General features: G+C 42.8%; 1 protein-coding gene across 1 annotated transcript in view; it reads left to right on the top strand.

Moving 5' to 3' along the window:
* nploc4 (NPL4 homolog, ubiquitin recognition factor) overlaps nt 1–13711 on the top strand; it is a 60406-nt gene extending 46695 nt beyond the window's left edge. Inside the window, exons 12-17 of the mRNA XM_084323596.1 lie at nt 37–197; nt 430–501; nt 888–980; nt 1953–2069; nt 6981–7083; nt 11069–13711. Of these exons, the coding sequence (XP_084179722.1) occupies nt 37–197; nt 430–501; nt 888–980; nt 1953–2069; nt 6981–7083; nt 11069–11232 (710 nt within the window). The 3' untranslated portion in view covers nt 11233–13711. The remainder of the gene's footprint in view (nt 1–36; nt 198–429; nt 502–887; nt 981–1952; nt 2070–6980; nt 7084–11068) is intronic.
* Nucleotides 13712–14202: the final 491 nt, after the last annotated feature.

Genomic DNA, 14202 nt, shown 5'->3' with positions numbered 1-14202 from the left:
AGTAGGTTAATATATCTATCTGCCTTTGTCCACAAGGCGGTCCAGACAACCAGGTGCACTTTGAGGCCTACCAGGTGTCCAACCAGTGCATGGCCCTGGTGAGAGACGAGTGCCTCCTGCCCTGCAGAGATGCTCCGGAGCTGGGCTACGCTAAAGAGTCCAGCACCGAGCAGTACGTACCGGACGTCTTCTACAAGGTAAGGAATGCTCGAATGCTCGTCGGCGTGGCTATCATATGCATATGACTCAGCCAGTGTTTTTATTCTGTATTAAATCCCCTAGATTTGACCCTAAATCCATTCTCTCTGAGCCATATAATACTGAACGGCTGACTACATGCTCACATAGAACAATGTCACAGTAGGCCTTTCTAGTCGCTCGAGTGTTTCCCTGATTTGAGATGATGGGTTTGCTCTCTTGACCCAACAGGACAAAGACAAATTTGGAAACGACATCACATATCTAGCTCGGCCTCTTCCTGTGGAGTACCTCATCATAGACGTGAGTATGACCGTGTTCCACCTTCTCCCAGACTATATTAAAACGGGTCTTAAAGGGGTAGGCACCCCGAGGACCAGCTGTCAATCAGTCACTCTTAATTCCATTCCGACCAACAAGTGTATGCAGGTCTGCTTTGGTAGCATTACGTAGGAGTTATTCGCCAGTACAATGCAGTCTGAAACGTTCAAGTCCCAAATATGTGCAGGTTGTTATGGCCTCAGTCGTGAAGGGGAACACCACTCACATTAAAATGAGAAGTTATTGGCCTTGTAAAGTTAAATCAATATTTGCCAGAAATCGGAAGTAAGATTCAAACGTGTGATGTCATCAGGTATAAAGTCCTTGACCCCCCACGTCCATAACACTGATCTCTGCTCCTCCCACAGATAACCACCACTTTCCCCAAGGACCCCCAGTACACATTCTCCTCCACACAACGCTTCCCCATAGAGACCCGGGACATCCTGGGTGAGACACAGGTAAGTAACCAGACCGAGACTCTCCCAGTCTCTCGTCATGGGTCAAGATTATTCAGATGCAACTTCTGAAAATGTCAGAATAAATAAGAAATGAGTTTTCCAGTAGATGATAGTAGTAGATTCATTGTGGAACTAACTGTACCATGGGAGGCTGCAGTTGGTGAAGCATATGAACGTAAACGACTGAAGTACTCCGACATAGCAGCCGAGGCAGAACAACGCGGCTGGCGTGCCCAGGTGCTTCCGGTGGAGGTTGGTTCTAGAGGATTTGTTGCCATGTCCACAACCAAGCTTCTTAAGGGGATGGGAGTGCGAGGACAGGCATTCCGACAAGCTGTCAAAACACTGTCAGAGGCTGCCGAACGAAGCAGCAGATGGCTATGGATTAAGAGAAAGGACCCCAATTGGGCTGCAAAATGACCATCGAGGGGTAAAAGCAGAGGGGGGCACACCTGGGACGCCAGGTGTTGCCGTTGAGCCCTTCGGAGGTGTCGTGGGCCTGTCAACGAAACACCAATGAAGGAGGGTGCCCACCTGAAGACCCCAGTGAAGCTTTTACCACTACCCCATTCAAAAAAGTGCTGATTATCTAAGGGATTGTAATATCTAGTCCTATAAGCTCAACTACTGAACTGGCTAGCAGACGTTTCTCAGTAGTCAGTAGAATGGCTCTGAAGGCAAAAGCATATATCATAATAATAGTGATTCTAGTATGTGGAACGGTTGGAAGGAACTAGATGGGTTTTATTCAGTATCTGACATCTATTCTGACATCTTTTAGTTCTAGCAGCCAAAGAGTGACCTCCATACCTTGGGGTGAATAAGGCCTCTTGCCTGTCATACTGCGTGTCCTGTCAGAGCCGTATCTGTTACCTTTGACCTCAATATAGAAAATCTGTTTTGTGTTTGGAGTCCATGCTCCCTGGTGTCATTTGACCTTGTTCAACTGTGTGTGTGTGTGTGTGTGTGTAGGACTTCCACAGTTTATCGACATATCTCTCCCAGTGCACCTCCACCGTTTTCCTGGACATCGTCTCTGATTTCCATCTGCTTCTCTTCCTGGTCACCAATGAGGTCATGCCTCTGAGAGTAAGTCCACACATACTGTCTGTCTGTCGCTCTCTCTCTACCTGTGTCACTCTCTCTCGCTCTATCTATCTCAGGACTGTCGTGGTTGTATGTGTGACTCATCACCGCGGGGTGCGGTGGTACCGTGTTTTTGTTTTAATTTTTAAGAAGTTTACCAGTAGAGAAAAGGTTATCTATCCATTTGTCCCTCAACATTACTGCGCTGAAGTCTGGGGAAACACTTATAATTCTACACTACAACCACTTTTTATACTCTAAAAAAGGGCCATAAGGATAGTTCACATTGCAGGTTATCGTGATCACACAAACATATTATTTTTAAAGTCAAAAACATTAAAGTTAAATGATCTTGTGGAATTTAAAACGGCACAATTAATGTATAAAGCAAAAGTTAATGTACTTCCAGGAAACATTCAAGAACTGTTCTTTGATAGAGAGGGGGGTTATAATAGTCTGAATGTGGTGTTAAAACAATGTCCAAATATGAGACCATTCAAACTGATTTATACGGAAATGATGTTCACAAGGTACAGGGATGAGGAAGGGACTTGATATTCATGGGTGTTTACATTTTTATTATTTCTTTCATGTTTTACATAATATATATTTTTTTGCATATATATATATATATATATATATATATATATATATATATATTAAAATAGTACACTAATTTGTGTAGTGGAAAAGGGGTAGGATTAAATAAGTGTATACTTCTTCCTACTCCTTTTCGAACATGTAAATTGAGTTATGTTTTGTTTAGTTATTTATTTTGTTTGTATTTATTTACATGTTAGAAATAAAGATTTCAAATCAAATTAAAAAAAGAAAACATTCTGAAATGTGATAAAACTACGAGTATGAATGTGTACACAAAGTTTGAATCATAAACATCTAGGGGAAAAAAACGATGCAAAAAGCTTTTTATAATAATAATAATGTATTATTGATAATATTTTTTGTTTTTACACAAAAAAAACATTCATAGCAAACTGTAGCTTAACACTTTCGCGGCCAACCACGCATATCGTTATTGGGTGCCAACGGTTAGGATTGTTTTCCCTTTTTTCGATTTTAATATCCTATTCAATGTCAGGGACCTGTATGTTGCCGTTAAAAGGCATACTGGGACTCCGAAGGTGCAGTACCGGCCAGATCCTGCTAGTAGGCAGTATCGAGAGTGCAGTAAACCCTGTGCCAGACCGGGTGGCCTCTATACTTTCCACAAGCAACTTGTCCTTCCGCGTTCCCGTTTTGCGCTCTGATTGGCCACGCACGTTTCTGGTCATGTGACATGTGCGCCCAATCGTGTGACGGCAAGTACTTTGGACGGTTAAGCTTAGGCGCTCTTTCGAAGTTGGTTAAGGTTAGAGTTTGTCTTAGAGCATGGCGATAGAACGTCAGCCCTGATTCCAAACTCTAACCTTAACCAACTGCGAAAGAGTTGCCTAAGCTTAACCATTGATAAACTAGGCGTTAGGTCGTTTGCAGGCTGTTCGACGCGGAAATGGGCTAAGACACTGCTCGTCATGGCGATTGGGCGCACATGTCGCATGACCAGAAACGTGCGTGGCCAATCAGAGCGCAAAACGGGAATGCGGAAGGACAAGTTGCTTGTGGAAAGTATAGACGCCGGCCGCTACGTTTAAACCGCTCCAGGCAGACTTTTCTAGTAATGGGAAACCTAGGGCTTCACCCGATCGCATTGAATCGTTTTCGGGACCCCCGATCCATATGTTGTGGTGGGTTATATTGTGGACCAGACGGACATAGGATGGACCAGATGGCGATCAAATAATTGGAATATTCTTTTTGGAATACCACCGACCACAGGTAAGGACAATCTGACGTCAATTTCAGCTTGATCGTGTAAGGTTATCATACCCATCCCCCTGATCGGCGTGTGTTGTGGTAATAACGAATGACGTTACTGGCAATCAAATAATCAGAAACGACCCCCCCCCCCTTTCATGCATGCATTCATGATGAAACATAATACCTATTATATAGATTTGATTTGAAAATAGTTGCGTGTCCAGGGATGAAACGCCAATGGTTTTCACGTTGCGCCCTATAGCCAGCCTCCCAGGAATTAGCCTGGATCATTCCGAAGTTATACTTATATAATTATATATATTCACCACAGGATAACGCGTGAAGGTATTCATGAACAAATTTTTTTTTGCATCTTTAACGGAAGATGGTTACTCTCAAATGACCATGGTATTGTATCCATAGCTATAATATAAAATATAGATTTAGCTCTACAAACAAGGTAACGCACAGTGAAACTATGTAATGGAAACCTGGCCCAGCTACAGCTAGATGGGGAAATTGAATGGCCGCGAATCTGTTAACCTACAATCGTTGTCATAAATGGGGAAATAAATAGGCTACTTGCCAACTAAATACCAAGCGTCTATCAAATTAAATGAGGAAGAGAAATGGACGTAATGATGTACAGTATATGTCGGAGGTCGCTCGCTCAAATGACCCTTCTTCATTTCATTATTTGCTGCTAAAATGATTTGAAAGAAATTACATTTTACAGTTTTTTTCTGATTTCTTTTAAACAAATTATTATTTTGTATTAACTATTTAATTATTATTTAGTTATTGCACTGCACTGGCAGTTGAACTGTACTGAATTGAAAAAAGAAACCTCATAACTGAACTGGCACTGAAGATTGAACTCCACTGGCACTGTTTGCAGATGTACTGTATTAAAGTTATTTAATTTTGTATTGTTTTTTTTGGTTAGATCCAAAGGTTTTAAATCCAATTTAAAACAGAGAAATCGGTTTACAGGAAAATTCATATCCGAAAACAGGAAAAGATTAAATGGATTTCATAGGGCCTTAGTTAAGGTGAGTTAATAAATTCACTCGGAAAATCTGCTCCACTCTGATAAATTGACTCTTCGGTCAGAGCATCTAGTGTGGTGTGCACTCTGAGCCCTCAGAATTTCTGAACAACTTAGTGCGCTCGCTCTGACACTGGTTGTAAATAGTTATGAGTGTTGTATGTGTATTGTAAATAGTTCATGTGTGTTGTATGTACAATTGTAAACAAATTAATTTATGGGTTGTAAATAAATATTGTTAATATTTATTTACCTAATTTATGTGCAATCGTTTCATTTCAGCTCAGTGTAGAGAAATTCACTGATACTAACAACCGCCTTACTGCGCACATCTATGACGACACTGTTGACACCATGTATCCGTGACACGCGCGCCCCGTTGCTTATACATTTTGGAAAGTTGTGTGTTGAGATAGCCCTCTTTCTTTGTCTGTCTCTCTCTCTCTCTGTCTATCTCTCTTTGTCTCTGTCTCTCTCCGTCTATCGATATCTGTCTATCTAGCTCTGTTATCCATTTATCTCTATCTGTCTCTGTCTCTTGAGTTTATTTATCTGTCTGGCTATCTATCTCTCTCTCTCTCTCTACCTCCCTCCATGCCACATAAACAGTCAAGGCGAGCACATTGTTCATCTCAAGGGATTATTCCCAATAAAGCAATTTCAAACATGTTAAAAGCAGGGTGGATTACGTGTTTATCCCATGTGGAAGTGGTTAGTAGCGTCATCGTTTTCAGGATGTTTTTCCTTGGCCCCTTTGTTCATCATGCTGGTTACATTTCAAGTCGGCCTTTTGCCCTTGACGTTTCCACGAGTCATTTAACATTGTTTTTCCTGTGTTTGATTTGGTTCCCTTGACACTGCAAGAAACGCGATATCACTAACCTGATGTAATTTACTCTCCGAGCCCTTTGTGTTTGGTAATGAACAGAAACGTGATTTGCTTGAGAGAATCTCCAGCCTTGATCAAGGCTGGAGTCTTGCACCATTATTTGGTATGATATAATAATAATAACTTTATTTGTATAGCACTTTTCATACAGAGGTTGCAGTTCAAAGTGCTTCACAACAGTAAAAAATACAGGCATAAGCGGGCATAAAAAAGATAGACGGGTAGCAAGGTATGGCAAATCACAGTGTTTCACATTAGGATCTAGCATCCCAATAGGCTCTCCGCTTACAGTTTTCAGTAACACAAATAATAAAAATAGTTTAAAATGATTCAGTTTAAAAATAGTCTAAAAATTATAAAATAGAACGGACATAAAAAATACAGGCATGATCACGGAACGAAGGGGGGTTTATTGTTGATCTGGTATTAAGCCCGCCAGCTGTCACATTGCTCGGGTGGGTTTGCCCCAATGTCTGTGTAAATAGGAATGCCAGGACAGGGGCGTAATGTTTTGATGGTGTGGTTAATTCTGTGGGGATTCGCTTGTAGGTAATATCATAACCACAACTATTTTCATAAGTGGAGTGCTGCCCCATGCCACTATCCCCGCACCACCAACCAGCAATATTGCTCCGTCCAGCTATCAGTTCTTGCATGAAAGGTGGGATTGAACAGAGGCTGACCACAATAATCATGATAGGCTACATGTCTTATATCTAATTAAAAGAAGATGAAACTTGCTCTCGGCACATCAACTGGCTGCCCTGGACTTGTACACCAGTCTTGAGACAAAACTACCACTGCATCATCTACTTCGGGATAAAGCCATTTTTGGGGCATAAATGGGACACTAGATTTATCCAAAACTGAGCACCATGACTGAGATTCAACTCTGGTCTCATCTCTCTGAACCTAGAAACTTGCACTACAGGCTCGACATTACTACCACCACCCACCAAATACTGGTGGCTTTTTTAGCCTTTTGTGGTGCACTTCCTGTCGTGGTATTTTGAAACTGACACCACCATTGTGTTTGCTTTTTTAAATGAAATGATGCTATACCAAATCTTTCAGGTGACTCCCTGGAACCCGCCTCAAGGACCCCACATTAAGAACCAGTCCCCTGGGTGGTAACAGAGCTTCTGTGTTGTGTTTCCAGGACAGCATTGGGCTCCTACTGGAGGCAGTGAAGACCTCCAACGAGGAGCTGGCACAGACCTGGAAGAAGTCTGAGCAGTGGGCCACCATCGAGCAGCTGTGCAGTAAGTTACTAAAAAGGCTTTTCACAGAATGTTTAGAATGCCCATTTGTCCTCCATATTGGAGTTGCTATGTGCGAAACAATGGTTGCTATCAACAAGAAATTCAATAAATGTGTGTATTATTATAGCTTATCAATGACTTGTTTGCAGTCAACATTGTCGAAACTGATTGTTTTTTAATCTGTTCATTTCCGTTTTATAGCATTTTGAAAAGCCCTAGTTTTCAAGGAAAATATATAGATTCCGTGATAAAAGGCATATTCTGGAATACACAAACACGTTGTCATTTTTCGGCCTATTTATGAATCATTTTCAAATAAACGCTAGATTATCGATAGTATATGTGTACTTATGCACGCTATAGAGGCGGGCTGAAATATCGATTCTCTCATTTCCTGATCGCGCACACACAGACACACACGCATAGGGCAACCGCTTATATCTCTGTGAAAACAGCTCTGATTATCCTAAGACTGGTAAAATAAATTCCTTACCTGAGATCAGATGTTATCCAAAAAGATTATTCCAATTCCTGATCACCATTCCAAATATTGATCACGCTTATTGATTACAGTGTTGGCTACTGTAAATACATAATCCATGTGTTTTCCGGGCCGGCGAGCACAATGGATTCTTCAGTTGGCTTGAGGGAAAAGTAAAATGAGGAAACTGGCCACCCCCCCATCGTCAGTGTAAAGTAATGGGGTGCAGTTACAAAGGGAGAGACGATAGGGGGCGGTATCTTCCCAATTGAGCTCAGAGAGAGTCTGCAACACTAGCGTGAGGCTCGATTGATGAAATATGAATTCAAATCGCCAATAAAAAAAAAAGACAAACAAACGCTATATAGCGTCGGGGGCACTCAAAGGTCGGCATGAACTAACGACAAAACGCGTCCGTGGCACTCAATGTGTTAACACTTTCAGTGCCGCACTGTTTTCGGGCGACGGCTATGCGCTGCCACGCATTAAACGAATGGAGTCCGTCACCTTGTTTGTAGAGCTATAACTATATTCTATATTATAGCTATCGGGGTTTTTTTTCTTACAATTTTTTTTAAATATAAAGTTTGCCAATAGGGATGTATCAGTAGTATTGGCAGTGGTAGTAGTCGTAATAGTAATCCACTATTTTTTTATTTTATAAAAAATAAACCAGTTCAACACAGGTAACCACTTTTGCTTCATTTCTTTGATGGCTCAAATGTATGCTCTAGTCCCCTGGTTCCCAAACCTCTCCTCGAGGCACCCCAGCCGTTCCATGTATTTGTTAAATTCCACCACCAGCACACCTGATTCAACTAATAAAGGGCTAGTTAAGTTGAATCAGGTGTGCTGGTGGTGGAATTTAACAAATACATTGAAACTGCTGGGGTGCTTCGAGGAGAGGATTGGGAAGCTCTAGTAGATTTTGTGTTTTGAGCACAAAGTTCATCATAGATCTAGCCTCTTTATTTTGCTCTCAAAGTGCACCAGATTGATGCATTTAACTTTAAAATGTACACACAAAATAAAAGTTCCGGGGGGCATGCCCCGGGACCCCCCTAGAGGGTCGGAGGTTCACCCCCATAGTCTCTGAAAATCCTGTGGGAAACACTAATACTATGGTCGTTTGACAGAGTTTCTTCCGGTCAAGATGCAAAAAAGAAATAATTTTTCCATCCATACATTCCCGTTTTATACCTTGGTGAATATGAGTGTTATTTCGGAATGATCCGGGCTAATTCCTGGGAGGCTCAAACATTTATGGAGTCACCGAGAGACTAAACCGGGGAAATAATTCTACCTGCCAGACGCGCCGATTGTCATGAAATCACTGCTCCAGGATACTGTGTTTGGTTACCTTATTGCGATTAAAAGCAGTTGATATAGTAACGTCATTAAAAGCAAATCACAGCTTGATTTAATATTGTGTAGCATGCGGTCAGCAAAGTATGACTTCCCCGTGCACTCCCTCATCATTTCAATACCTGAAACCCGCTGGTGAACAGCTGACTTTTACTCATACTACAACACCACGTGACCCCTTAGTGAATGACGTGACTATAACAACCCGTCTTGTTTATACCTGTCACCAACACTCGTTATAAGCCGCAACGTGTATTATTATACTAAATCCATTGGCGTTTTGTCCTTACACCCGCTACAATTAAATAAAGTTAAATGCATATGATGGGTATTATGTTTCATCATGAATGCATGACCGGGGGGGGGGGGTCATGCTTTGATCGCCATCAACGGCATACGTTGTGGACTATCGTTAGAGACACACGGTCGGATCGCATTGAAAACATGCTTGGATCAACGCAAGATTGATATCATATAGCCCTTACCTTGACTAGGATGTACCCCAAAAAGAATATTCCAATTATCTGATCGCCATTCCGAGTATTGATGTCCATCGTGTCGCCAAAATAATCCACCACACATTATGAATCGGGAATATTTGATTCTTCTCAATCCGAGCGTTATAACCGCTCATCTTGCCCGGAGAAAAATAGCCGACCGGGACCCATATAATCGAGTTTGGTTGTCTCTCACCTGGGGCAGAGACGAGTTATAATGAATCTTTTTAGAAGGCTCTGGGGCAGTGTAACGCATACCGGTAATTATGTTTATTATATATATCTATGGTGCAGCGTATGTTAGCGGGCCTCCGTCATCTTACTACACTTAGTAAGTAATTTACTCTCATGCTTGCTTGCTCGCACACACACACACGCTCACTCTCACTCTCGCTCTCTCTCACTCTCTCTCACTCTCGCTCTCTCTCTCTCTCACACTTTCACTCTCACACTCGCACGCACACACACAAAGTGCCAACGCTTGGTTCGCACAAGCTGAACCGCTTAACGTGTGGTTTCGTTTTGCGGTAAACTAAATAAATGAATAAATAACCGAAAATTGGCACCGTTGGATCTCACGTGAATTGATACTCGGTAGTACCGACGTGTTTCGGTAGGTACCTTTTTTAAAAGTACCGAATTCGGTTCGGTACCCATCCCTATCGATACCGCGCCTGGGAGGATCTGGCCGGTACGCGTGTAGCTGTTCCGCAACAGTAAGTGACTTCCGGGGTAGGCCTGATTGGCCCCGACAGGCACGTGACGCGCAACTTTCTCTGCCGCGCGGCACGCTCCGCGGAGCCCTTACGGAATTACGTAACCGTCCAAATACGTCATGACTCTCATTCGGCGCTATAGCTCACCTGGCAGAGCAGCGGTCCTGCGATCCTGCGGTCCGTTGTTGGTGAGTTCGAATCCCATCAAATCTTTTTTTTTTAACGTGATTTTTTTTTTAACGTGTATTCTTTCGCCGGTTAAGGTTAGGCATGGTTAAGGTTAAGGTTAAGGTTAGGCATTGTTTCGGAGTTGGTTAAGGTTAGAACGGTTAAGTTTAGGCGCTGTTAAGGAGCTGGTTAAGGTTAGAGTTTGTGTTAGAGAATGGCAATATTCTTTCTATGGTTAAGGTTAGGCATGGTTAAGGTTAAGGTTAGGCATTGTTTCGGAGTTGGTTAAGGTTAGAACGGTTAAGTTTAGGCGCTGTTAAGGAGCTGGTTAAGGTTAGAGTTTGTGTTAGAGAATGGCAATAGACAGCCTATTTCCGCGCGACAGCTCTCAGCAGCCTCGTTGCGCGTCCTGAGTTTGCCGCGTCACGTGCCTGTCGGGGCCAATCAGGCCTACCCGGAAGTCACTTACTGTTGCGGAACCGGTACACGCGGCCGGTACTGCACCTTCGGAGTCCCAGTATGCCTTTTACAGGCAACATGCAGCTCCCTGACATTGAATAGGGTATTACAATCGAGAAAAAAAAGGAAAAACTACCCAGAAACGTGTTAACGCGTGATTGGCACCCAAAGTGTTTACAATTGTGTGTATTGAGCTGTACTTTTTTTTTTGCATTGTATTTGTGATATTACATGGCTCTTTGGAAGATTTAATTTATTTTAATCCACACCAACAAATAAAGTAAACTAATTGTCCACAGGCACGGTGGGCGGCCAGCCGGCAAGCTCCCTGGAGTACGGGGCCATGGGCCCCTCTGTCCCCGGCACCCCCTCCTCCTCCTCCATGTGGTCCTGCCTCCACTGCACCTTCATGAACCAGCCCGGCACAGAGCACTGTGAAATGTGCAGCCTTCCCCGCAGTTAAAGCCTCCACCCATCCCCCACTCCCGTCCTCTCCAACCCTCCGCCCTGCTTCCAACGCCACCGAAATCCCCACCCGGCCCCTCTCTGTCTCTCTCTCTTAACACGCAAATGACATCATCGCACCGGCGACCAGCTGCGAGGTCTGGATGTCTTTCTCCCCCTGTCCCGCCCCTTATAGCCTCTCTGTCGTTCCCATCTCACAGACTGCTTTGGGGGTAGAGAAAGAAGTGCCGAACGAGATGCGCTTGTTTACACCAAATTCATTGATGTAAAGCTGATGACTGTGTGCTGGTATCCCACGCCTCCTGACGGCTCCAGAGAGTGGCGGGGTACGTTTTTAAGGTAAAGCACTTTGACAAAAAATAAAAGTGTCCCCCCCCCCAAACAAGCCCCTCATGGCTCCAATAAATATTGCTGTGACTCAGGACAGCAGCAAAGACTCTGGTGTTTTGGATGCTCTCTCTCTCTCTCTCTCTCTCTCTCTCTCTCTCTCTCTCTCTCTCTCTCTCTCTCTCTCTCTCTCTCTCACCCCAATGTATTCTGGAAGTCTGTTGTGTAAATAATACATTTGAGGAATGATACTGTTATTTAATTGAGCTTTTTTTATTTTTTTATCTGATTGTAGCTATCTTGGGACATCTGGATTTTCAGTTTGGTCTTTGCTCAGTCAGTTTATTATTATTATTTTTTTAAAGAGAACTCTGTTCCTTACAATCAATGGTCAAATCTCTGATTTGAAAAGGCTTTGGCTAAATGAACACGCCCTATCCACCATTAACTATTTTTTTGCCATTGCAGAACTGATCTCATAAATAACTACCGGTACTGGTTATTTATTACCTTCTGGATGTCCTGCCCAGCCCCCTCCCCAGAGAGATTACCCAAATCTTTGAATTAAACCGTAGCTTTTGCTTTTGGTGTTCTAAACATGAACTTGGATAATATGTAGCCAAATTAGCTTTGCTATTTTGCTAATGATCTGCCCCCAAGACATCATTCATCGACATGCTCTTTCTTACTGGCACAGTATTCACTAGGGCTGCACCAACATACCACTGCAGAGGTTGATTCCCAGTCCTTTAGCCGATGCGGGTACCGATCCAGTCCATTACCTCTGCTGAACAGGACTAGACTAATACATATTTCTCCATTAGAGAGATCTAACATCTCATATCTGACATGTTTGGCATTTGATATATATATATATATCGAATCAATATATATATATCAAAGGTATTCTCATATACAATACTTTTTAAAACCTGATATCGGGGTTGCACTTAGTCGCAGCGTCCAGGGTTTGAATCTGGCCCGGGGACCTATGCTGCATGTCCTCCCCAAAATCTTCTCCCAACTTTCCTCTGCCTGTCCTATCTGATAAAAAGCTGTAAAAATGCTCAAAAATAAATATATATATATAATAAAAAAAAACTATCAGATACAATACCCCATCTTAGCCTGATATAGCTTGATAACGGATACAATACCCTGTTTTAGCCTGGTGTCAGCCTGATAACAGATACAATACCCTGTTTAGCCTGGTGTCAGCCTGATAACAGATACAATACCCTGTTTTAGCCTGGTGTCAGCCTGATAACAAGATACAATACCCTGTTTTAGCCTGGTGTCAGCCTGATAACAGATACAATACCCTGTTTTAGCCTGGTGTCAGCCTGATAACAGATACAATACCCTGTTTTAGCCTGGTGTCAGCCTGATAACAGATACAATACCCTGTTTTAGCCTGGTATCAGCCGGATAACAGATACAATACCCTGTTTTAGCCTGGTATCAGCCGGATAACATATTGGTACATCCCTTGTGTTGGTCACAAGGTGCTTTAAGAGTTAGATGGTTCTCATCACTCTCTACCACTGTTTTCTCTCTCTTGATGGCACAAGGCCAGAGGGGCCCGACCATAGCAAATTAGCCATTCCCCTCACTCAGCCTTCAAAGGATTGGGCACTTAGAATGCTAGGGGGCCAAAGGTCACTACCAGTAGAAAAAGATACTCGATATTGCACATGTCTCATCAGTACAATGTGCTGCGCACCTGGGAGAGAGAGGGGGGTGGGGAAGGAGGGCGTTGATAGGGGCAGGTTTGAAGCAAACATTGGCTTTGTGTGCCTCTGCAGATGACTACTCCGTCTACTAAAGCTATAATCTGAGTTTATTCCAATAGGAGTTAGCTTCATGGCTAATTGTCCACCGTATAATTCAGATTGTTCATGTCCACTACATACGTCGAGCTCCTGTCTGTTTAAAGGACGAGAATCTGACGACTGTCTCAAAAGCAATTATTCCAGGATGGCACTTCACTAGCACGAGGATTTCTAGATTACTGTCAGTAGCAGACATGTTGAGAGAGTTATTTTTTTTATTATTATTAAAGGAAAACGCCAACATTTTGGGAAATTAGCTTATTTGCCATCTTCCCTGGAGTTAGACAAGAAGATACATACCCTTTTCTTCTCTGTGCGTGCATTAGGCTTAGGGAACAGCCGCTCCGTTAGCGTAGCTTAGCTTCATCACTGGAAGTGGGTCAGACCTTTACCCTGACATTCCCTACACTCCCCTACAGTCACGAAATACACTCCAAATACAACTCCAAAACGTTCCTGTAAACATGTTGTGACCTGTGTATTTCCCACGTGGAGAAATTAAAAATAATTGAATTCGACAATTATGTTTTCTAAGCAAATATACTCTGAACAATTTTTTGCCAAACCACTCCTCTCGGGGCGCAGTCAGTGATTTCACGCAACGCAGTGATACTTACTAACGTGCCGCCGTGTTTGTTTACATTCTCATTTCATTCAAAGGATCCGAACCGATTGAAGTTTATGGATACCATGACTTAAAATCCTCTTACCTTGACGATTAAAAGCCTCTCCAATTTAGAAAACAGTATTCCCATGGCTGGTGTTGATATGCTGCTAGCTAACGGAAACCAACAAACACAGAATCAGGC

Source organism: Notolepis coatsorum (genome assembly GCF_963971535.1).
Source record: "Notolepis coatsorum genome assembly, chromosome: 10".
NCBI classification, from domain to species: domain Eukaryota; kingdom Metazoa; phylum Chordata; class Actinopteri; order Aulopiformes; family Paralepididae; genus Notolepis; species Notolepis coatsorum.
The sequence above is the reverse complement of the archived record's forward strand: the minus strand, read 5'-3'. Positions and strand labels throughout refer to the sequence as shown.